At 40.8% G+C, this 22671-nt stretch overlaps 4 protein-coding genes across 6 annotated transcripts in view; 3 read left to right on the top strand and 1 right to left on the bottom strand.

Moving 5' to 3' along the window:
• Positions 1-10528, bottom strand: part of LOC136441494 (ATP-dependent DNA helicase DDX31-like) — a 38239-nt gene extending 27711 nt beyond the window's left edge. Inside the window, exons 1-17 of one of the 3 annotated variants that reach the window (XM_066437808.1) lie at positions 10337-10527; positions 9016-9383; positions 8790-8865; positions 8593-8636; positions 8069-8139; positions 7859-7923; positions 7591-7635; positions 7333-7374; positions 6861-7045; positions 6336-6448; positions 5733-5947; positions 5082-5243; positions 4684-4743; positions 4400-4450; positions 3718-3857; positions 2927-3008; positions 1550-2179 (exon numbers count right to left, since the gene is read on the bottom strand). In XM_066437808.1, coding sequence (XP_066293905.1) covers positions 2174-2179; positions 2927-3008; positions 3718-3857; positions 4400-4450; positions 4684-4743; positions 5082-5243; positions 5733-5947; positions 6336-6448; positions 6861-7045; positions 7333-7374; positions 7591-7635; positions 7859-7923; positions 8069-8139; positions 8593-8636; positions 8790-8865; positions 9016-9383; positions 10337-10441 — 1830 coding nt within the window. In that variant the 5' untranslated portion in view covers positions 10442-10527 and the 3' untranslated portion in view covers positions 1550-2173. Of the gene's footprint in view, positions 1-1549; positions 2180-2926; positions 3009-3717; positions 3858-4399; positions 4451-4683; positions 4744-5081; positions 5244-5732; positions 5948-6335; positions 6449-6860; positions 7046-7332; positions 7375-7590; positions 7636-7858; positions 7924-8068; positions 8140-8592; positions 8637-8789; positions 8866-9015; positions 9384-10336 lie in introns of those variants that run through there. The other 2 variants (XM_066437806.1, XM_066437807.1) reach the window with 2 other exon arrangements.
• Positions 10529-12599: 2071 nt separating this feature from the next.
• Positions 12600-14011, top strand: LOC136441990 (uncharacterized). Its single transcript, XM_066438575.1, has 3 exons — positions 12600-12755; positions 13083-13196; positions 13775-14011. Exons 1-3 carry the CDS (start codon positions 12707-12709, stop codon positions 13939-13941), a joined length of 330 nt encoding a protein of 109 aa, XP_066294672.1. The 5' UTR covers positions 12600-12706; the 3' UTR covers positions 13942-14011.
• Positions 14012-15103: 1092 nt separating this feature from the next.
• LOC136441533 (uncharacterized) lies at positions 15104-18283 on the top strand. Its single transcript, XM_066437874.1, has 4 exons — positions 15104-15238; positions 15516-15562; positions 16332-16389; positions 16694-18283. The coding sequence occupies exons 1-4, from the start codon at positions 15181-15183 to the stop codon at positions 16906-16908; spliced, it is 378 nt and encodes a 125-aa protein (XP_066293971.1). The 5' UTR covers positions 15104-15180; the 3' UTR covers positions 16909-18283.
• Positions 18284-18819: 536 nt separating this feature from the next.
• Positions 18820-22607, top strand: LOC136442615 (TLC domain-containing protein 3A-like). Its single transcript, XM_066439559.1, has 5 exons — positions 18820-19255; positions 19937-20024; positions 20698-20922; positions 21314-21409; positions 21657-22607. Exons 1-5 carry the CDS (start codon positions 19128-19130, stop codon positions 21921-21923), a joined length of 804 nt encoding a protein of 267 aa, XP_066295656.1. The 5' UTR covers positions 18820-19127; the 3' UTR covers positions 21924-22607.
• The last annotated feature ends 64 nt before the right edge of the window (positions 22608-22671 follow it).

The following is a 22671-nucleotide window of genomic DNA, read 5'->3' as shown; positions in this document are numbered from 1 at the left end:
CGCCAATGCTGGGCATGAGTGGGTAGGTGTCACAACGTAAAAGGGGGCTTACGGTAGAAGATTAGACCAAAAATGGGAAAAATGTGCCCACCCCGAGACTGGGGGAAAGTAATGGCCGACAAATTGGGCGGACAACGGAGCATTTATAGCTTCCGCATACTTTGGCAATTCTAGATATTGATACAATCTGGACTATTCCAAGGTTATCTAATAGTATATAATAGCTGTGGGATGTAACATGTATGACATCATGTCATCACCGCAACCCTTTCTTCCTGTCCTTACTTTTCGGCACACAGAATCCACAAATGGGAAGATTTGATTGACGGCAGACTACGACGTACAGAAAGTGTCGTGTTTAGCGACCGTTTCCTCGAGGGTCGCCATCAGTCTTTGATCAGCAGACTGAAGTATTGCTGCAAATACCGCAGCGACAGTGGACACAAAGGGACCACATGCGTGATCAAAACAACTCTGTTTTCACTAAATGTTATCTCCTGTCGGTATTTTAATACTGTTCAAAATACTTTTCCCACTGATAAGAGAGGGCCATAACATGGGAACAAAAAGGGATGTCAAAACGAATTAGAGCTTTAGGAAAAAAGGAGTAAATACCTTGGACGTTCTTCTGCAAATACAAGTGTCACAAAATGTAATATAAATCAGTATAATGTGCCTGAGCTTAAGAAAATATCTAGCATTCGCAACTTGTATTTATCCAATTAAGCTCAAAGCCAGTCATTTTCAGACCATTTGATACCTGTCTGGCTAGTGTATATGATGTTACGCTGACGTAAATTTATGTATCTGATTCTACTGCTTCTAAACAAGAGTATAAAAATGTATATTGGAGCCAAAGTTATGCTTGTAATGCTTGGTATGCACAATATGTAATTGCACAAACACCAAATGTCTACCTCACTGTCTACATTGATTTTGATGCTGGGGATGAATAAATAAATACTATCTGAGCACTCATGACAATGAGTATGGGAGTTAAACAAACACCAGTACCAGTGGACAAGCTCTCTGCTGTATACTAGTGACCTGTGCGGCCCAAGGGCTACAGAAACGGAGATGTGCACCGCCCCTATACACCACAGGGGAGGAATAATTCTAACTTTAACTACTTGAGCAAAGAGGTCTGCAAACCTCAAGCATCACAGGCATTATGACTTAAGTACAGCAGTGTCAAGTTACTAATCTGAAATACAGTATTCTGTTTGTAGATTATGAAAAATGGCTTGGTGTAATAACACATTATAGGGATATGAGACTTAATGTAGTTGACACAAAATATAATACCAGAAGATTAACATTGTACTACAGTAAGTACATTGTAATTTCATGATAGAAAAAAAGGTATATGTAGATGAAATAAAACATATCTGTGTGAGTGTCTTGATGTAGTTTGCAGCACAAAATGTAGACTGTGAGAAAGAATCTCCTAATTTTCCGGTCACAATTATGGAACAGCAGACATTACATGATAAATGAGGTTGTGTAAGGTGACACTATGATTAAGGTATGCAGCCAAGAGCACCTCTCGTTAGCAGACAGAGGAATTCCATTTATTACAATTAAGATGACCGAGATAAGACGTACAGTCACACCTGTTGAGCTCATAACCTGGACTGAAGACTTTTGTTCTTCGGAATGATCTTTGATATTGTCTTACAAAAGGTTCACAGACTGAAAGAGGGCCTTGAAGACATGTCAAGGACTTCAGGGCAGTGTTGTCGCCCTACCCCCACTTTTTTGACATAAGGTTTGTAACATCGAGTATATTATATACAATGTAGTGTGCAAATCATTATCATTTGGGGCAAATTACAGAATATTGAATTCTCTCTCTCTCTCAACATCAAATATTAGTTTCACTAGCATTAACTTAACAGCTGTAAGTATCACAATACTTAGGAAAGGGGACAATAAGCACATGAAAGTTTCATGAAGAAAGCATACTTTCATTCAGACTTGCTTGGCACAACATGCCACCATCCTTACAAAAATGTAGTACAATATCATCCAATTTTGATGTTTGTTACTACCTACTAGTAGAATGTATTGCCAATGATTATCTGTGTCATCAGTAGTTATTTTAATCCCCGGTGGTTGTTCCTTAACCTACAATTATCTCTATTAACCTGTCACGGAGTCCAGTGAAATTCTATCAAGCCTGATATTGGTCGGAAGCAGGAAAAACCAGGTGTTAGATGTCGTCGACCTGTCATTGATGTCTGATGGATTGGACATACGGATGACTGGTGGGGAATCTTCTTCTTATGTTTCTTTAATCTTGATGTTTGAAGCTGTATTCATTCAGGATGGGGCAGGGGGTATGAGACCTTAGTGTCCCAGGGGACTGATGCATTGACATCAATGTGGAACTATTCAATTACTATAATACATGTTTTTAATCCTTTAAAACAAAAGTGACCCAGGTGTCTTGGTAAGACCCACAGGAGTGGCACCCAGCTCCATTTCTATAGCCCTTGCGCCACACATTTGTGCAAGTCACTACAGCAGGGGGCTGGTCCGCTGGTAGTGATGTGTGTTAAACTACCATACTCTTTTCCAAATGCTGAGTGCTAAGCAGAGAAAGCAGCATGTACCATTTTCAAAGTCTTTGGTATGACCCGACCGAGAATCAAACTCACGACCTACCGCTGCAAGGCGAACACTCTACCCACTAGGCCATTGCACCGGCTTTAATCCTTGGTGTTCTTTAAACTGTGGTCCTGAAGCCAAGGTTTCAAATTTATTCAAACACATGACATGTCTACCAATGACTAGTTGACCAGATTCTGTACAGACTTGCCTATAAGTAAGAAGTACTGTTTTTCCATGAAGAAAAGTACTTTATGGTTAGGTACAATTAAGGCACCACAAGATCAATGTGAAACCATCTTCTAGCTTATCTCACCTTGGTTGTTTTCTTCTTGCCTGAATCCTTGGAGTGGATAAACAATGTCTTCAGCACTTCCTCCATGGCCATCTCTTCCATACTGGATGGGACATTGAAACAAATCTTAAGATTTCAACAACTAATAAGAGATGATATGTATTGTATTCCATAGGAGTTTTTGGGAAGAGGGCTGTAAGAAAAGTGTTCCCTTCCCTTTGTATCCAAATCAGTGTCTTTCATATCTCAGTGTCCCCCTGATTTAGCATATAACTGAATATACGTTTCCTGTGACAAAAATGCCATTATTTGAGATAGACGCAGAGCTATCTTCAAGACCCGTCCCTCTGTCCCGGGACGGAAATTTGCTTGTTGGGACAGCAAAAAAATTTCAGCCAGTCCATACAAGACATCTGAACTTCATGACATGGGATTAATGAAAATGCATTTTCATAAGCTTAAAATAAAATCAAGCTTGACAATGAAAATAAACAACAAGGGACTGAAAAAAAATTTAAGCTGGAGACAGCCCAGTTCAGATGCTCAAAGAGCCATGTTCATACTACTTAAATTCTTGTTTCTTTCACTGTAGCTTTATTTTCACTGTTTACACGGTCACCTATGTATCGTGAACTTATCATCACTGTGAAAAAATCTGTTGTATTATTTATGATGCCTCCACACATCCGTTCTGTAAATCACTTGCTGCCACCATGAAGTCAAAGTTCAGTGAAAATGTCCATTTTCTTTACACCGTGAAATTTTGCTACCGTGAAGATGAAGTGAATGACAGTATATCATCTCTGTACTACCTGATATTGTTTGTTGCCAGGACCTTCACAAACTCCACCTCTGATGGCATAAGGAACAGGAGTGCATGACCCTGCCTCCCGATCCTCGCAGTACGCCCCGCACGGTGGATATAGTCTGTCGCAGACCCCGGGGTGTTGTACTGTCAAGAGGAAATAAACATTGCATGGATCTTTTGAAATGTACATGTGTCTTAATACAATTTATATTTAGCTTACTGCAAAGTTAATCTTCCACTGGTGGTGACAAAAAAAACAACACCATATGATACTGCCTTTGACTGTAGTCTGTTGCAGACCCGTTTGTTTTATCAGCGAGAGGAAATGTGAGATGCTGAGTAACTATCTTTCAAAGTCGAGGATTGAAGACTTCACCTTTTTCGGGGCTAGATCTAGGGCTTACCAGTATTTTTCATATCATAACAGTTGCACAATGTAGATATCATAAATATTCTGGTTTGATTATGATCCTTCTAAAATGCTATTTCCAACAAGAAGCTCGTGCATGTATTTTCACATTCATGTAACTGCAGTTAGGAATTGGACTAACCATATAACCTCCTTGGACTAACCATGATTGCAAACAAGGGTACCTATCAGATGAAATAGTGCCCCCTAGCAGCCTACTGAGGAAGCACATGATGAAAACTTGCACTGTCTTATACATGTACCACAGTTCACTTACCTGAACAATCCAGCTGACTTTGGGTAAATGGAGACCTCTGGCAGCCACATCCTGAAAAGCAAGTTGGTGAGAGAGAGGAAATATTATATTCTCCACACAATTTGCACTGTGTGGGACACATTCCATTGCTTTATCATTTATTATTCTGGTGTATATCAAGTAAAGGTACACCTCTGAAGAAGTTTGAAAAACAGAATCAACATATATTTTTGAAAAGAAGGACCTCTACATATACGTAAAAAAACAGCTGGACAATCAATAAGCTTGAATGTTGATAGACTTACTGTACAAAGTAGTACTCCACTCTTAGCCTCTCGAAACTGCTGAAATACTTCAGTTCTGTCCTGAAACATCCCACAATAAATGCATGATAAATACTTGATGTTTCTTTTGAATCACAGACATACAAACATGTGTAGCACACATACTGTTTAGTGTTGTTCTCACTCATCTGCCATATAGCAATGCTACTAAAAAATTTTGGGACTCACAAAATAGTGCAGCACTTTTTGACACCAAGTGACATCACTGAGTTTAAGACGCTTCAAATGTTGGCCTGCTCTTTAAGCTTCTCCCTGTTGCCTGACTCTGTAACCAATAGGGAATTGGGTGCCTAACAGCTACTTCAGAGTGCCAAAGGGTAACAGATAACTGGAATTTCTTTACGATCATCTGATCATACCTGCTGTGTCATGTTGCCGTGGAGCCTGGAGAATGTGATGTCATGTCCACCAAACTCTGCATCATCATCCTCATCGTTCAGGATGTTCTTCAGTAGATGGTGGTGGAAGTCTACAGAGTCTTGGGTGGACAGGAACACCAACATCTTTTCATGAGTGCCAAACTGAGGAGGGAGAGAAACAATTGTCATTGTTAGATTCTCTTTACATGTTCAAGAAAATATATATACTTAGCGTGTTTTATGAAAGCAGCTCAGGTTTAGACTTGTGATACTTTGCCACAATAATCAGTGCAAATGCATCTTCGAACTCTTACACAAGACCAAATACTCATTTTCATACTTTTATATTTCATGCTTTCAACCAGACTTTCCCACAGCTGCATGAATGCTACTCAGGAAAGGCCTGCAAGACTAATGACTGGCATTAAGCCATTGTCCATTGTCAAATAGAGCTATCAAATTTTTCCATAATGTTATACAGCTTTTTGTCCTTCTTTTTATGTCCAGGGAAGGATTGGCATTTAAGGAAAATGTACTGGTCCAGAGTACATTTAACCATCTCTCTGCTACCTTACCAACCCTGTAACCATTACCTGATTGGTAGCCAAATGGCTACTTCAGTGTGCTAAAGTTTAATAAGTTTCATCATACCTTGCATTTCCACAGGATGAAAGCAGCCAGTGTCACCAGTCGTAACTTGCTGGGGACTAGAATAAAGCTCTGCTTCAGTTCAGCTGGTGTCACAAATGTCTCCTCTGCACTCTTGTCCTCCTCTAAGCTTGTCTGTTTTTTCTCTGAGGGAACGTCCTTAGAAACTGTGATCTTGACAGGGTTGTTCAAACTCATGCCTGCAAGTCTCTCCACTCCTGCAAGGGGGCATGACAGGTATGGAGGCAAAGATAAGTCTTTGAAAATCTTTTAAAGGGAGCACACAGTTACATACAGAATACAGAGCACATGACATCTAAAATATGTTGTTGAACAGATATGGTTATTTAGTTGTGGAAATGGTTGTCACTTGTTAGCCTTTTTCTTGCCATTAGTTAGAACCACACTCCCACATCCTCCATAGTCACCGCTGGCTCTCCTTTTTGTTTGCATCTGTGGTAAGCAAGCAAAATGACAGAGCCAGTGGTAACTACGGAGGATGTTACCCAGGCTATCACTCCCAAATTTTCCAGACAGAAGTTCAAGAAATGAAATTGGTATGGTGTTAGAAAGCTTAGCAAGTTGTATAAAGCCTCCGGTCCTCACCTTCAGACAGTGTAGCAGACAGCAGGACATTCTGTCTCACAGTGGAGCCTCTCCTGTCATTCAGGCCACTAAAGATGGCACGGATATCCTTCTCAAACCCCATGTCCAGCAGTCTGACAAGGAAAACATCAAATCATCAACTTCAGTACAGTTTTATACTTTTACTGGCTAATGCTCTGTTGATGAGAATCAATATTTAATGATCAAGAAGGTTGCAGGGCCGTGTCTTCATGGAATCCCTTTTCAACCTTCTTCCTGCTGCCTAATTTTGTAACCTACAAAAGTTTGGTCAAAGGCAAGGCTGACAGCACAGAAACAGTTCATAACAATCATTGATAAACGTATGCAGGAGTTGGTAACAAAAACAGTCTGTAGGGAAAGTACTCAAAAGCATCTACAACATTGCCAGTCAGGGGATGCAGATAAAAACAAAGGGATATGTGAGGTGGGGAACAACATCAGTAAAAAAAGTTTGTTAAGAAAGCTTTAATTTCTTACAGTGTATGTAAGAATAACCATTCCTACCTGTCTGCTTCATCCAGAATGAGCCATTCCACCCTCCCCAGCTGAAGAGACTGGGTGTTCTGGATGTGGTCCACTAGTCGTCCGGGGGTGGCCACGATGATGTTGATGCCCTTCCTTAGTCTGGCCTTCTCAGCTTTCCTCCTCTCTCCCCCTATGATACAGCCTGGTACGATCCAACAAAAAGGCTGCAAATTCAACACAACAGATTTTGTAGAGTTGAACATGAAAATGACATTGAACATGACATTGAAGATTTCTAAACCAACAATAACATTTTTGTACTTAAGGTATGAGTTACTTGAGAAATTGAAACATAGCTTTGAAACATAGCTTTATCTTTGAATGTATAAAGTGAGAGGACTGTTATTAACCCTCTCTCTGCTGCCTAACTCTGTAACCAATAGGGAATTGGGTACTATATGGCTACTTCAGTGTGCTAGAGGTTAATGAGTTTGTACAGTTTTCTTCTTACCTTCACTAGTTTCTGGATTACATCATGTGTTTGAATGGCCAGCTACAAGGAAAAAAATGGAAAGCACACATTTCAAATGAATATTGTCAGATGATGAAAATCTGAATATGAAAATCAACAGATACTGGCATTCTATCAAAGACAAAGATAAAAGATATACGTTACTTTGCCTGTGTCAATTTATGAATATCAGCAATCTGAACACATTGCACCAACATACACCTGGTTTACAGATCATCAAACATTAACCATTATTACCTCTCTTGTTGGCACCAGGACTATTGCATATGGACCATCAGATCTCTACAGAGATGGAAGAAAGAGAAGATTATCAAGTGATAAACAATATACTCTAATCTGATGAATGTACTGGAATTCCATAGCAGCTTTGATCACAAATCATGTACCAGTAATTGCACTAGAGTAATTGATCAGCAAGTATAAACAGTTGCAATGGTGTGACCTCATGTTTCATATTGCTTTTTAAATTATGATAATTGCTGTGAAAAGTCAACAGAATCATTACCTGAGTTTTCTGCTTCTTAGCTTGCAGATGTTGTACTACTGGAATGCTGTAGGCAAGGGTTTTTCCTAAGAAAAGAATGTGTAGGACAAGATGAATAATGTAGTGCAATTCTTATTCTAGTTTTAGTGCTGCTCAAACTGAAAGACTGTAATAGAATGTGGGCCATAGAATATGGTTTCAAATGATGATGAATAAATGAAATCTCCTTACCTGACCCAGTTTGAGATTTAACCAGTGCATCTTTCCCCTGTAGCAACACAGGGATGGCATCCTTCTGTACACTGGAAGGGAGAATTGATGGTTTACTCCATGAGTCTCACAAATCCTACCATATATACTGGGCTTTTAAAACCAGGCGATATGCATAGGGGTGGTTGCCATACTGAGTATCTTCCTCTGAATTTCATTAAAAACTGGTCAAGCAGTCATCCTCTACTGAGGTGATCGTGAAGTATGCATATGGTACCTTTGGATTGGTTGATAGTGCAACACGGATTTACTCACGCTCACATTTTCAGCACACAGGGTCAAACATACATGTACTCTTATCAACATGTTGGGCTCCTAAACAAGCAGTTTAAATCCAATGGTACCAATTGCTTAACATCCCTGCAAAGGACAAATTCAATCTGTTATCAGATTGTGCCTCTCATGGGTGATGTCTAGTTCATCAGTGAGACAGCAGGATGTAGCCATATATAGAGAGAGATTTGGAACCTTGATTTATGTCTTACCTGGTCGTCTTGGTAACCATCAAGTTTTCCTCAAGGTTTTTTATCTAAGAAAAACAGCAAGGAAAATAATTGCACACTGTAGAAACATACTAGTATAACGTTACATGATGTAGTTGTCAAACATTACAAATATTCTTGTAGCAATGATACACATATTAAAAAGCCATACACATGATACAGTGACTTGCATAACCTACCATGAAGGGATGTAAATTGAGGTCCCCAAACTTGTCTGCTGAGAAAACTTCTTCTTTGGTCTTCTGTACAGTTTCCCTGTGTACAAAAATGCATGAAGACTCATCGTCATCATAGGCCAGCTTCTATCTGTTGTTGTTAGTTTGAACTTAATAACTATTCAAGTTTTTTGTTGAATATTTATCATAAAAACCAATTTGATATAAGAAAACACAGGTGAAAACTTACTGTGCCACCACCGGTATCTCTGGGTTGTATCTGAAAAGTGATGAGATGACTCCCTTTCCCTGGGGAAACTTTCCTCCATGGTCTGTGGTGGAGTCAGGTTTACTCTGAGACAACTTTACCACCTTTTTCTTAGACTGAGACAACTTCACTTCCTTTTTCTTGAACTTGGGAGAAGGTAGTAACTTTTCAGTTCTTTGAGTTTGAACCATTGGGTTACTTTTGATTGATGATTTAACATCTTGGTTGGGTTGTAGCAAGTCTGGTGGTGGTTCATCACCTGAGTCCGACTCTACTCTGCGCCGTTTTGAAGGACTGGTGTAATCATGTGCACTGAATTTCGTTCTTTTCTGGTTTCTCCTCTTCTTTTTCTGGATGGAAGGTAACATTGTTAGGGAAACACTGGTGATAATAACCACTGGCCACTGTGGCAAGGGACATAAAATCTTTGATCTAGCTTTATAACATACCCTTCTCGCTCGTTCTCATTTAAATGTACACATTTTGTAATCTCCATTACCGATTGAAATAAGATGTTCCTGGCATTAGGATATGCCACAAATAAGATGTCAAACTGTAGTTTTTATGACGACTTAAAACTTTTCTAGCTTTTAAAAATGGCATTTTGGTACCTTATTTGTGGCATATCTTAATGCCAGGAACGTCTTACTTCCAACGGTAACGGAGATTACAAAATGTGTACATTTAAATGAGAACGAGCGTTCTACATGCTGAAATCCAAAACAGAATTCCTTTTTTTCACACTCTGTAACAGCTTTGAAGAGTTGATGTAAGAATATGCACTATATAAAGCATTGTACTTTTTTGTAGTTAATTGAATTTCATGCTTGTCCAATACATTATATATTTGTGTAATTACAACATGGTGTTGAAAATACTAATGTCTCCATGCATTTCAGTTTTACATCGTTAAACGGTAATTTGCTGAATTACTTCGGTCGAAATCTGAGACTCCCTACCTACCATATTTTGTTTGCATTACCGTAATCGGAAACACAGCATTCTATTTTCTCAGGCCTTTATTATTATCGATTTACCTACCACACGTACACCTTATCTTTGTTTCCCGGGACATAATTTTCAACTGACTGTGCAGAGCAACTTTAAGGTTGAAGGGTGTTTAACTTAAAGGATCTACTTGCGATCTACTTTGGACCTACTGTATGCAGTTCGTTGTGTCGAAACACTTATCTTTATCAATAAAGCTGAACTGCTCTATCATACACGTACTTTCATACAATTTTTGCTTCCAAACGGGTGATCAAGTATCACTGCCCCCCTCCCCACCTAGCTACTGACCCACCTCTCTCCACCCCCGGTCTTGTTTCGCCGCTCTGCCTGGAGCCCCGACGTTAGCGTTTGAAACAAGGTTTAGCTCAAAACTACTTTCGTTGTCCATATTAGTCATATTTTCCTCCGACGTGTGTATAACAAATTAGTGTTCGCACATGTGCAAATTGCAACGGCGACCTTTTACCATCAGCTGTAACTTCTGACCTTTCACCTATAGTGCTAACGCCTCAATGCTTCTAATATTGTCGCAGTATATGCGCTAGTCGATCTCTGCCTCAACAACAAAAAACTCACATAACAGAATTAGTCTAAAATGGTTTGTGCTTGGATTTAATCAATGTCCATGATAAACATGAGGCCACACAAATACAATGGATTCTTAAATGAATATTTCTGTCACATCTAATATAAACTTTGTGACATTTGCAAAACATGCATGTTTCCCTCTTCTAGCCAGTAATTCTAAAGTAAGCAGACGATTGCGGTATAAGTGTTACACGTAAGCATGTAAGTTTATATCAATTCTACGTATTATATAATGTTGTTGCTGCAGCTGCTAACATTTGCATTGCAATCGTAAAGAAAGTTGCTTCAGATTTATCACAATAATTCAAGGATCTTCACATCCCGTCACAGTGTCGAGAAACAAGTTGAGCAGTCCCGGGTGGAATACAGCCAACTGGTGCCCTGCTGGCACGACTTCGAATTCTTCAGGCTCATCGATGTAGTCACCCTCTTCAATGTAGTCTGGCAGCATCATGGTGTTTAGGAAAGGTCCTTCCACGAAGTCATAGTGATGGTCGTTTTGTCCCGCGTGAGCTCGCGTCACAAAACGTTGCCACTCCACGAACTTTCCGTCCCGAAACACCTTCCCGTTGAAGGAGTCCCTCCACCCGGGCGGGAGCGTGTGGGCTACCACGGCCACCTGATACTTTCCAAACACTTCTTCCAGTTCCAAAGCCCACCTCTTAGCTACGGAAATCAACTTGGTGGCGTAGAACCCTTCGCTGTTCTTCGGCGTAAAGTCTCGCTTTGAGACATCGGGTTTAAAGAGTTCGTCAATATTCGGTGAAAGGGGCACCACGGCGTAGTAAGTTTCCTCTTTGTCGCGAGATGGCCTGTAGCGTTCAAGGAAATCGTTGAATTTGACTATCTCGACTGGATATAAGTATAAGTCAAAACCTAACTCCAAGCATTCTTTCGCCTCTTTCGATAGTCTAAAAGGCATCTCGCGGAAGTTGTCCTTCATGATGTCTACACCGGAGTTGCCGGCATCTTTCATGTCTTCCATCAAGTCACCGATGATGACTTCTGCATACTCAAACGGTTCGTTGCTGGTGAACATGCGGACTTGATCGGCAGTCATGGCAAAGGAAAAGAATCCTGACCGGTCCACGATGCCCCTGACCTCACGTTGAGTGAGTTTGGTTCTCTCAAATATCGAGGCACGTATGGCGAAGTAGTAAGCCAGGAGGGAGTAGTCGTTGAGGAATGTACGACCGTTTGGATCAGATCCATTCTTGGTAGCGAAGGAGGCGGACGCTTTGAGCTTGTTTACCTTGAAGACAGTCGAGAGTCTCTGGCATGCTATACGAAACATGATTTGTGCTGTGTTGTTCCCGATTCCAGATGTCATATTATGACGTGACAAAAAAGAATCCGATAAAAACAAACAGAGCCTTTTAGGCTATGGTCATTTTGTACTCACAAAAGAGCCATTTTGTTACGCAACAAAGGTCCCTATTTACACATATAAAAGCCAATGCTAATGATTTGGCATTCTAGAACGCTTCGTACATCATAAAAAAAGTGTCAGTTAGTCACCACCTGTTGGATACACTGTCCAATGTGATGCAGGTTCAGGTAGCGTGTAATGCAGTAAAAAAAATACTTTTAATGGAACTTAGTTACATGCAGTGCATTTTTAACGTCTGTTTAACTGTACTCATAGTTGACCAGCCTTGAAGTACCAGTGTAACTTAACTATGACAACCCATTTGAAAGATACAGTAGCACCTGTCGCTAAGCACATGCATGTTTTTGTAGTCTTGTTTACACATATCATCCGGGTAATGAACCAGCTTCCGTATACTCCGGAGCTGATAACAGAGCAAACATTCTGTCATGTGAGGTGAGTCACAGGTGAACGACCCGGGACTCATCAGGCCCCTTCTTTTGTGCAATTGTCGGTCAAAGGTAACAAAACGTCCTCAAAAACTAACATTGCACTGGGTCAGTAGCCATGATAGGCTAGTAACCATGTGACTATGAGCTATATTAAGCATTAAAGTGGGAGGATGTTATTAACTTAAGGCGTAGCGACTTAGTTTTTCCCTCCAAAAGCCAGTCTGGATCTCCGCGAGCTTTGGACGTCCTCGCTATGAAAATTCTTCTGCTTGTAGCTGCCGTCGCGTGTCTCATCTGTGAAGGTACGTTATAAGCTTATCATTAATGCCAACCGGTACCCGACGTACCAGTGTTCACGTATTAGGAGGTAAAACACTGTATATACACATTAACGATACTCAGACGCATTTCTTTTTCTTGCTGTAGTTCTATCGGTGTAATTTTGTGTTGCTTTGGGGTGTGCATATACATGTATATTGCAGGGTTTATAATACCTAAGCTAAACCATAACTAGTCATTCTACATGGCTATTAAATCATCACGGACCGTAGGTAGCTACCATACGGCATAGGTCTTCAAGTATGGACCAAATAATCGCACAACATCCGCAAGTTTGTTTGTCTACGCAGTTGAGGCTCTGTCCTGCTACTCCTGTAGCGCAGTCGACACTGACGAGATATGTAACAAAAGCGGGGAGATGAAGTGCGGACCGGACACAGACACCTGCTACGCCATTCAGGGAGGTGAGAGAACGAGTACACACACATGGTGTCCAGACGGGTTCTAATTTCCAGTGTGATCGATTTTTTTTGCTAATACGTCTTTACTGCAGCTGTTTGTAAACGTACCATACATATTTACATATTCTCCAACCAGTGCGGTTTCAGTCGGGGAGGAGGGGGCTAGTAGTGACCGCGAAAAAAAATCGCAGGCACTACTAGTCCCCCGAACGAAACCTCTGCTTGGAGAATAATATTTACCCACAAAATTTTCTGATATGATGACCCTTTTTCTTAGTGGAACAAGAAGCGAAACATGTCTAACACCGATAAGGGAATGTAATTATTGCAGCAGGAACATGAGGAAGTATGCTCGAGTAAGCAACAATGAGATGAAAATAGCACGAAATTATTGTATTGATTGCGTGAATGCATCAAATGCGAGGTAATAATGGCCTCTGCTGCAATGTCTACCAACTTGCAAGAGCCAAACTTGAACTTCCGTGAAAAGTGGATATTGAGTTCCATGTGCATATGGGATAATAACAGATTCTTCCCAAGTTTACTAATTTATGTAGTAATGACCTTCATTCCTCATTCAGGCCTGCAAGGAGGGCAGTTCAAGGCGGTTCGGAAGGGCTGCACGAGTCTCGAGACGTGTCGCAAGGTCAAGGCCGAGCAGCCATGTGACGACACACAGCTTCACTGGGCATGCGTGGACTGTTGTCAGACCGACAGCTGTAACAGAGTGTCGCCGAGCCCTCCCTGATGTGACGTCACGCTACAGCGTTCACGCTCATGACTTCAGTTTTCCGAATTAAATACGACGTCAAAACAAATACCATTGACCTCTCCACCTCTCTATGAGCGTCGACATATGCATGAGTTACATAACATTATCTTATCTATTTTCCGGAGGACATAGATAATGTATACGTAGTCTATAGCTAATCTCAAAGCAGATGTTGGTGCGGGCGTTTGCGGGGATTCGGGATTTTCTTGCATCCACCCAACATCTACTTGGAGATTATCCTATAACCTGCTATATCACATATGATCGGTAGATAGCGCTCTTAGAAGTTGTATAATGAATCTTGTTCAATGATTGTGGGTATTATTTGACATGGTTGTTTTTCATGATGAATGATACGGTGTTTCTCTATTACCGTAATATGAAATGATGATCTGGAAAACTCAGCATGTTGTAGGAACCTTAAAGCATTGTTAGAATCGATGGTGGCATTTCAACCTTCAAGATATGTATGATCTCATTAAACCGACACCGAACCACGAGGACCATTAGCGTGACCTTATTACCGACCCCATTATCAGATCAAGTCCAGATAAATGGAATTCAGTGTTTGGAGTAGAACTGAAAGAAAACTTTATATTCATTATTTTATTTCTATGTGAATTGAAAAGCTCGGGGCAAATTGATTAAAGTCCCTGAGTAATGCTTATGATTTACTACATGCAGTACTAGTGATGAGTGATTAGGCTATTTGAGAGTATTAGGCTAAGGCTATTTGAAATAAGAATAGATCGAATATAATTTTATAATTTTTAACCCTCGTGACTGCCAGGAATCAAATAATGCAATTTGATTTTCCAGACAAATGTACGCACATACTTGAATGCGACATGACGATAAACTCTTTTGTCGGACAGATTAGAAAACGCACCCTAGTCACTGGTGAAACGGCTTCCCCCTGTGACATTGGGAAGTGGGCGGGACGTTGTATGATTTTGAAGCATTGGCAAATCGTAGTCTGACTGTCATATATAATGCTAGAAAATGATTTACATTGACCGTTTTTATTTCACTGTTGTATGTTTTATGTCAAGACTTCTAAAATGCAGTGCTATAAAATAGTCAAGGGCATATAAAAGGTCAAACAGTCTTAAGAGCTACCCCACGTGACCCCTCTCCACCAATCAGAGGCTGTTTGTTCAGACACGGGAGAATTCCCTAGGGAGAAGCGTCATCCATACAGGCGAGCTAGGAGCAATGGCGGCGTCCATGTATTTTCGCGTTTTTACGCTGTTTTTCGCTGTCTTCGTGCTAGGTAAGCCGATTTGCAGCTATTTTCTATACTTTTACATCATTCTAACGACATAGATTCATCTAGTTTATCTTTAGGTCGTAGAAAAAGTAGCTGCGACTCAAATTTTGCGATCAGAACTGGCGACTACTGTTCGGCCTCTCTGTTCTTCCTTCTTTCAACCTCCCATAATTTTTCTACCATAAATCACTTAATTGTCGTATTTCAGACTAATCTATACGATTTAGATTTGCAATGCGTAATTCTACAACAATCTAAGTGCATTTTCTTTTCCTTGCAGCGCTGTTTGCCGGTTGTGAAGGGCGAAGCGTGGAGCTAAATAATCAGGTACATGACATGGCCGCTGCGGGGACCAACCACGACACACCCTGGCGTGGCTCGGCCTTTCTACCAGTTTTGCTTTCTCATTGAGCACCGGATGTCATGCCATAAGGAAACTAACGAATGGCATGGTTTTTGTATATGACGAACTGACGATTTAGTCGCTAGATTTTCTCGTAAAAAGTATCTAGCGTTTGTAAGTGTTTGTCTCTGTCCCGGCTTCGGCGGCCCCTCCCCACACGCATATGTATTCAGTTGTCTTAGCGCTTTGACATGAAACAATACAGCCCTGAAATATGACACCCTTTGGGAGTATAGGCTGTTACGCATGTTTTGTTACCATCGTGCTAGTCTAGTCGGTAAGCTGTGCGTTGTAACGCGCTCTAAAACCGACTAAAAGCATCATGATTTGAAAGCGCACGATGCCCTTGCCGCGCCCCCGGCTTCTGCATACGATTTCATGCATGCGTGATTATGTATCGGTATGACCTCTTGGGAATGTAATTATCGCCTATAACATTACTTCTTCCGGGTCAGCATTCAGGCACAAGCATATGAGAATTTATTTTGCGACAATATTCTATCTTTTGAACCCATCGTTTTCACTAGACAGTGTTTCTAAAGTGCATGTACTTCATAGTTGCCTGGGCTAGTATGGCAAGTAGCGTATGTAAGTGGATGGCATAGAGGCCAGGCCAGGAAATATAGATCTTTTCTATTTGTATATGATGGATATAGAATTTTAAATTCTACCCCCCACCATTTCCATGTTTAGGATGAATTAGAAGCTGAGCTTGACCGTGTGCGGCGACAGGCTGTCACCAACAGTGGAGGTAAACAAGTTTAATGTTTACGTTGAACAATACTATGATTTTTTTTAATCATTTATAGGATTACAATGTATATTTTTCTTTCATTTAGTTAGTTTTGTGGAATCAAAATCATTTATGTGTTTGATAACATTTATAATGTGTTATCATCATCATCATTTTTGTTACCCCCAGATAACCCCGCGAGGGGCAAAGTAGGGGGGGAGGAGGTCCCAGGCTAAGGCGGGCATGCCTCCAGCCTGGCGCTGTATGTTATGTAACTGTGTCTGAAATATTTTTTTTCACCTGACCATCTTTTCATCTGCAGCAACCGCAGCGCCCCCTGCCAAAGGCACAGGGAAGAACAGGACGGTTCTGCAAGTGATCTTCTCGCGGGGGTACGGCGGTCCTTTCTTCGGTATCCTGGCCTGGTGCATCATCGTGGTCATCGCCTTCGTCGTCGCCTACGTCGTCTACCAGAAGGTCATCCGCAAACCGGAGGACGAGGAAGCCAGAAGGCAGAGGCTGGCCGTGGCTTACTAGTCAACTACTCAACAACACATGTTCAACACCTATTCTCTGTTCTGTTTCTGCACATGTTTAGCACAGACTATAGGGGACGGGGTACTGGAACTAGTCTGATATTGTCTCCTCTTTGGCCGCGGCTTTCCAGCCAAACGATTAACACTTGGTCGTTGTCTTCGACTTTCGACATGTGTATGAGAAGAAATTGATATGAAATATGGATGGGGTACAGAAACTACTCTTCAAAAAGTTAAACATGTTCTGTAATTTTTGGCAGGTGTATAGATAAAACGATAGGGGATGAGGTACAAAAACTAGTCTAACATTGTTCTCTGATATTCAGCATGTCTATATGTAAAACAAAGTAGGGTGGCGCTAGAGTCTGTCTTCTCTATACCCAATGACTTTTAGAGTGAACGAGGTGTCTTAGAAATCATGTAGACTTAAAGTGCAAGTTTGTAGTATGCAATCTCAAGGAAACTTATCTAGATGTGTTTGCTTTTTTAGCTGTATGCACTGGCTTCAATAATGCACATGTAAATTTACACTGAGAATGTAGATATCAGATATAACACGAATTGTGTGCTATTTTCTGTGTTATCTTGCATTTGCTTCAGTAACAAAGTCACTAGTTGCTGTGAACTCTATTTAGGATGTAGTTTAGAGATGCTAAGTTCTGTTATTATGTGGGGAAATAAGAATTGGTGTCTGAACTATAAATAACACTATAGACAAGTAGTAATGAAAAAAGGAAGAAAAAATGGATCATGTCAAACTAGTATCTAAAGCTGTAATGAAGAAACATGTTAGTTTTTCTCTTGTATTGGTAAAGAAATCACGAACTGAGACCTCCAAAAACAACAAGGGATTATAGTAATTGCATCCAACCATTTAGTCAAAGGCTTATAGCAGTCCTTGTGAAAACTATATGATGAAAATGATTTTAATTTGTCCCAGTTGACAACTGGTTTCTTTTATGTTACTCTTTCCTTCCGACTATTATCATAAGTTTTTTAGTGTTTCGCTTTTGATAAATGCACCTACATCTTTTTTAATTTTTGTAAGTTAAATCAAAGTACGCAAAAATGCTTGTATAAGGTCGAATGGATATTGTAACAAGCTCATACACAGGAGAAAAAGAAATTGCAAATATTTTGTCAAGTGCATTTATTTTGGTGGAAGGAAATACTTTTGTTCAGGGAGTGAAGACAGTTCAATATATCAACCAAGTACATGTTAGTTAGTTGCAGGCAATTCAATATCAATCGTGTTAAATAGGTATGTATTACATGTACAATATATGTACCTCTGTGCATGGGGTGCATGTATGTATTTAGACACGTTTGTATTTAGAACCACTTGTTTGTTTCGGAATAAAACCAAGTAATGTGAAGATGCTTTTTCAATGATGAAGTTAAATGAAAATGATAAGTTTCTAACCTTACATTATTGCTCCCCGAATAGATGGGTCCGAAAGGGATGTTATTATGTATACAGGCTCTCACTTCCTACCAACTGCATTGCCAACTGTACAATAATCTGTGGAGACATACGATACAAGCACAGTTCACTTGCTGCGAAAAGCATCGCAGTGTGTCCTTTCTCCCATTCAATGATCTGGCAACAATGACAACCACATGTGCAGAACGCTTGAGTTGACATTGAAAGGCACTGAAGTGGACGGCACTCTACCATTGCACTTTCGAACGCTAGAGACAACCACAGGTCTTTATTTCTTTGGGAAGTTAAAGTCAACTGAACTATGGAGAAACGCAAGTGCTTTTTCTAAAAGCAGGGCTTCATGCAAAGCTTAGGCTTGTGACCATGCACAAACCAACGTACACAACTTGAGTCGCGTCTACTAATGTTACGCGGTACACCCGACCACACCATTGGCATTGCAAAAAACAATTAACATGTAAACACCACAAAAGAACAGGTAATCATGAAAAAAGACCGATAATTCTAACTAAAAGTACTCGGCTGAAATTTTAAAAAAGCCAAGATGTATGTGAAAGCAGCTCAATTTCCCGTTACCCCTACCTGAACATAGAATAGCCTCCTTCAATCTGCAAAGCAGTTGTTTCAGTCGCTTGAGCAAATTGTCATAGCAAGTCAGTCATGTTGAATCGTAGGAACTTAGATATATTTTCTTCACAAAACAGCTGTGGCCCGTCCATTTGCGGTTCTGTATACGTACTTTGGCCATCCATTCGCGTAGAGTGAAGAAACAAAACATGGCTCTCCTGACCGCTGTTTTGCTGGGCTGCGTGTTTTTCCCGCTGTCATACGTTTGTGTGCGGTCCTGGCTGGCTCGAACCTGGCCTCACCTGACGGAGGCTGACAGGGCGGTACTCACTGGGAGGTGACGTCAACATTCTAACTGTCTTCTCGTCTAGTCTGTGCCCTTACATCGTGAAGGGGGGGGGGGGGGGGGCTGTGCAATATCATCATCTTCTTCTTCTCCTTTTCATCCTGACGGATGATCGTCTCAGCGTCGATGGACTCGTCCGTGAGCGGCGAGTCCAGCTTTATTCTTGCAGTGTTTGCCACAAACAGCGCAGATGAAGGCTGTTGTTTGGCATGGTGTGTGTCTCTTTTGCCTTCTGGCAACTTCGTCAAATATCATAGCTGTGTGGTTTTCAAGATGACATTAGCCTTTCGCTGGACCAATCATATGTACTGTCAGCTCAGTAAACTAACAAAACGAATGCATGGGCTCGTATACAAAAAAAGGATTGTTACTTTCCTCTACATTACCAGGAACTAGCACAACAGTTGCTGTAATCAAATCCCACCCTCTTAAAACGTATTTCCCAATCCATTCCTAGCTACCGTGTCTTATTCCGTTGACGCCTGTTCAGGCTTAATTTTTGCGATGAAAACACTAATAATGTACAGAGGGATTTAAGCCTAAGTCTTATTTTTGTTCTCAACTGTAAGCCGTTGCACATTAGTATGGACAGATTTCTGTTGTCTCGGCAAATAGGAATTGGCCACTACATGTTCTTAATAAAGTTATTGTCTCTGTTTGTGTTACATACAGCGCAGTGTCGACTCTCCAAGGTGTGCTGGCTAGTTTGGCAGGTGCTACCATTGTCTCAAACTGCCATGACGTCATGCACGACAGGCAAGTGGATACTTGATATTTTATTTGTTAAGGTGCAATAATGGGAACAAACGGTAGGGGGCAAGTTCCACTGTTGTCTTGTGCTGTACCTGATTAGGCTACACCAAGTAATTTTTATGGATGACGTCCTTTGGAGACCCTAAATCTAATGCGAGAGCGCGAAAAAAAACAAGAAGGGCCGAAAAAAACAAGATGCCTAGATTTGAAATATAATAGTCGACGGCACATGTTAGGACACAAATTGAATGAGAGAACACAGTGTAACAACTAACATTTCTTTTATTCATCATGACAAAGCAATCATTTGAATAAATCAGTTGAAGTTGAACAGCAGTTGTTGTCCTGTCCTGTTTCTTTCAATTTGCAGCACTGTCGTAACTCTTTGATCATAGTTACAGGAAGCGGAATTTCTTGTTTTTTTTCTGGGAACAGACCAAAATCAATGCGCGCGCGGACGTCATCCATAAAAATTACTTGGTGTAGCCTTAGAGATGATACTTCCGATCTGAAACAAGACACGAATTACTTAATTCCGGACACCAGACCTAAACATGAGTGAATAAAGAGTTTCAGGCACCTTCTTCGTCTACCTCCACAGATGATCTTTCGTGTTTTTATCCGATACCGTGTCGTACTCATGCACACAAGCGTCATAAATTTTGTATGATCTGTTATTGCGAAAGGACACATTTTTCAAAGCGTTATCTTTCAGACATTGGCTTGCTGACTGGTACGCTGGTTTCTGTTTGCCGTATTTTGGGTTCGACATCTGGGCGATGTATCAAAGCTCGAGTTCCCTGGCTTCATCCGAGGGACGGTTGTCATGGGCAACGTTCCTGGCCAATCGCGGGACGATGATCGCACATCACGTGATATTACCAGCCATCCTCTTCCCAGCGATGGTACATCGTTTGCTATGTATCCTACACATTGACTATAGTTGACTCACATATTTCTGATTTGAATTTGCCGCTGACAATGGTCTTTTAGAAACTTCGAAAATACGAAGTACCATTGTCAGTACTATGTATGATGGTGATAATAGTAAAGATGAATGATTCATTGATTGATTGAATGAATAAATTACCTTTATTGTACGATTATGATAATACCAACAATACACTGACCCGAACCGATTTGCGGTGAGCTTCGAAATGACCGTACCTCGTTGAAAATCAACCAATGTCTATTTCACTTTCCTAGTATGTACGTTGGATTCGCATATATTTGATCTCTGAGCGACATCTATCTCAAGCTTTAAACGTTTAAAAAGAAGTTCACTTCTCCTTCTAGCTCTTACGCCGTGGGCTAGGGGACTTCTTTGTCGGGTGTTTCTTCCTGTACGAAGCCTCTTCGCCTTTCACCAATCTCAGACAGGCACTTATTCAGGTAATGCATATGAATCCCACCCGGTTGTCGCAAAGATTTAGGAGGATATAGACTTCCAACCAATCCAAATCAAAACTTATGGAAGGATTTTCATCAATAGAAAGAAATTAAGAATGCAATTTTAAGAAAAAAAAATTTTTTGAGTCTTTTGTGAAACGATTTATATTTTGGCTGATTGAAATGTAATTTTTTCAGGCGATGGAATATACTAGTAAATCATTTACGTTTATGTCTGTTCTGTCCCAAGCTAAACATGAAGGAGACCGGTCTCTACTATGTCAACGGCTTTCTGACACTTGTGACGTTTTTCTTGTGCCGTATCGCCATATTACCTTTCATGCTGTGGGCCTATGGGCAGCAATACGGACTCGTGCTAACGGACGTGCTCTACCGGCTCCCGTGGAAGTGCAGCGCAGGATGTGCGGTGGTGATGACGTTTCAGTGTTACTGGTTCACAAAGATGCTTCAACTAGTACACAGAACCGTCGGGAATAGAATTCTCAAACAGAAGTAGATGTTAACTTCACTGTCGCAAGATTAGATTTATTACACCAAGCAGGTTTTGTAGAGCGTCCTTGGGAAGACCAAATCAAAATGGAATCGGAAAGGGGACACATACTACTTCAGGGTTCGAAATACGTTAACAAACCGATGGTGGGTTAAGAATTTCTCAAAATGAAGGAGCAGTGTCCGTGACCGTCACAGGCAACAAACATACAGTAGTGACACCCATGTGGAGTTGGCGGGTTGTCAGCGTCATTTTGACACCTTCAAAAGATTTAGAAGAAACAGCACCACACGTTTGCCAAGTTGTAGATTAATGTTTGGCCTGCGGGAATATACACTATGGCTATGTAACCCGTATGTATCATTTTTACTTGTTGATTTATAAGTGTTGATTGGCTGCAGAGTGATGACCAATGAGTAAGTCCAATGGATTTCTGGTAATAATCTAATGTCTCTTCTCATTAGTTGAATCTAGCATTGCCTCCGGCCAGGTCTATATGATGCTGGAGGGTTTATTTTTAAGGCTAGGGGTCGCAATGTAAAGAGTATATTGGAAATGTTACTGTTGTGCCATTTCTTTTTAATCCGCTGGGTGACGCCCTTGACACGCAGGGAAGAATCGGCGATTAGCGATAGTATTATTAGTAGCCTGGATTGTAACTATTAGATTGTTTATTGACTGTAACTCCAGATCTTTTTTATGCATTTTTTTTGTACTTTTGGCATGTCGGCACTCAGTGAGGTCCTGATGATGC

This window comes from Branchiostoma lanceolatum, chromosome 9, assembly GCF_035083965.1.
Source record: "Branchiostoma lanceolatum isolate klBraLanc5 chromosome 9, klBraLanc5.hap2, whole genome shotgun sequence".
Taxonomy (NCBI): Eukaryota; Metazoa; Chordata; class Leptocardii; order Amphioxiformes; family Branchiostomatidae; genus Branchiostoma; species Branchiostoma lanceolatum.
This window is presented reverse-complemented; position numbering and strand designations above follow the sequence as displayed.

What these genes read in the sequence shown, in the direction of transcription:
- LOC136441990 (XM_066438575.1), top strand. Translation starts at nt 12,707, where the DNA reads ATGAAAATTCTTCTGCTTGTAGCTGCCGTCGCGTGTCTCATCTGTGAA. An exon ending in CGCGTGTCTCATCTGTGAAG is followed by an intron (nt 12,756 to 13,082) that starts GTACGTTATAAG and finishes TTGTCTACGCAG; the next exon opens with TTGAGGCTCTGTCCTGCTAC. An exon ending in CTGCTACGCCATTCAGGGAG is followed by an intron (nt 13,197 to 13,774) that starts GTGAGAGAACGA and finishes TTCCTCATTCAG; the next exon opens with GCCTGCAAGGAGGGCAGTTC.
- LOC136441533 (XM_066437874.1), top strand. Translation starts at nt 15,181, where the DNA reads ATGGCGGCGTCCATGTATTTTCGCGTTTTTACGCTGTTTTTCGCTGTC. An exon ending in GCGTGGAGCTAAATAATCAG is followed by an intron (nt 15,563 to 16,331) that starts GTACATGACATG and finishes TTCCATGTTTAG; the next exon opens with GATGAATTAGAAGCTGAGCT. An exon ending in GGCTGTCACCAACAGTGGAG is followed by an intron (nt 16,390 to 16,693) that starts GTAAACAAGTTT and finishes TTTCATCTGCAG; the next exon opens with CAACCGCAGCGCCCCCTGCC.
- LOC136442615 (XM_066439559.1), top strand. Translation starts at nt 19,128, where the DNA reads ATGGCTCTCCTGACCGCTGTTTTGCTGGGCTGCGTGTTTTTCCCGCTG. An exon ending in AGGGCGGTACTCACTGGGAG is followed by an intron (nt 19,256 to 19,936) that starts GTGACGTCAACA and finishes TGTTACATACAG; the next exon opens with CGCAGTGTCGACTCTCCAAG. An exon ending in TCAGACAGGCACTTATTCAG is followed by an intron (nt 21,410 to 21,656) that starts GTAATGCATATG and finishes TTCTGTCCCAAG; the next exon opens with CTAAACATGAAGGAGACCGG.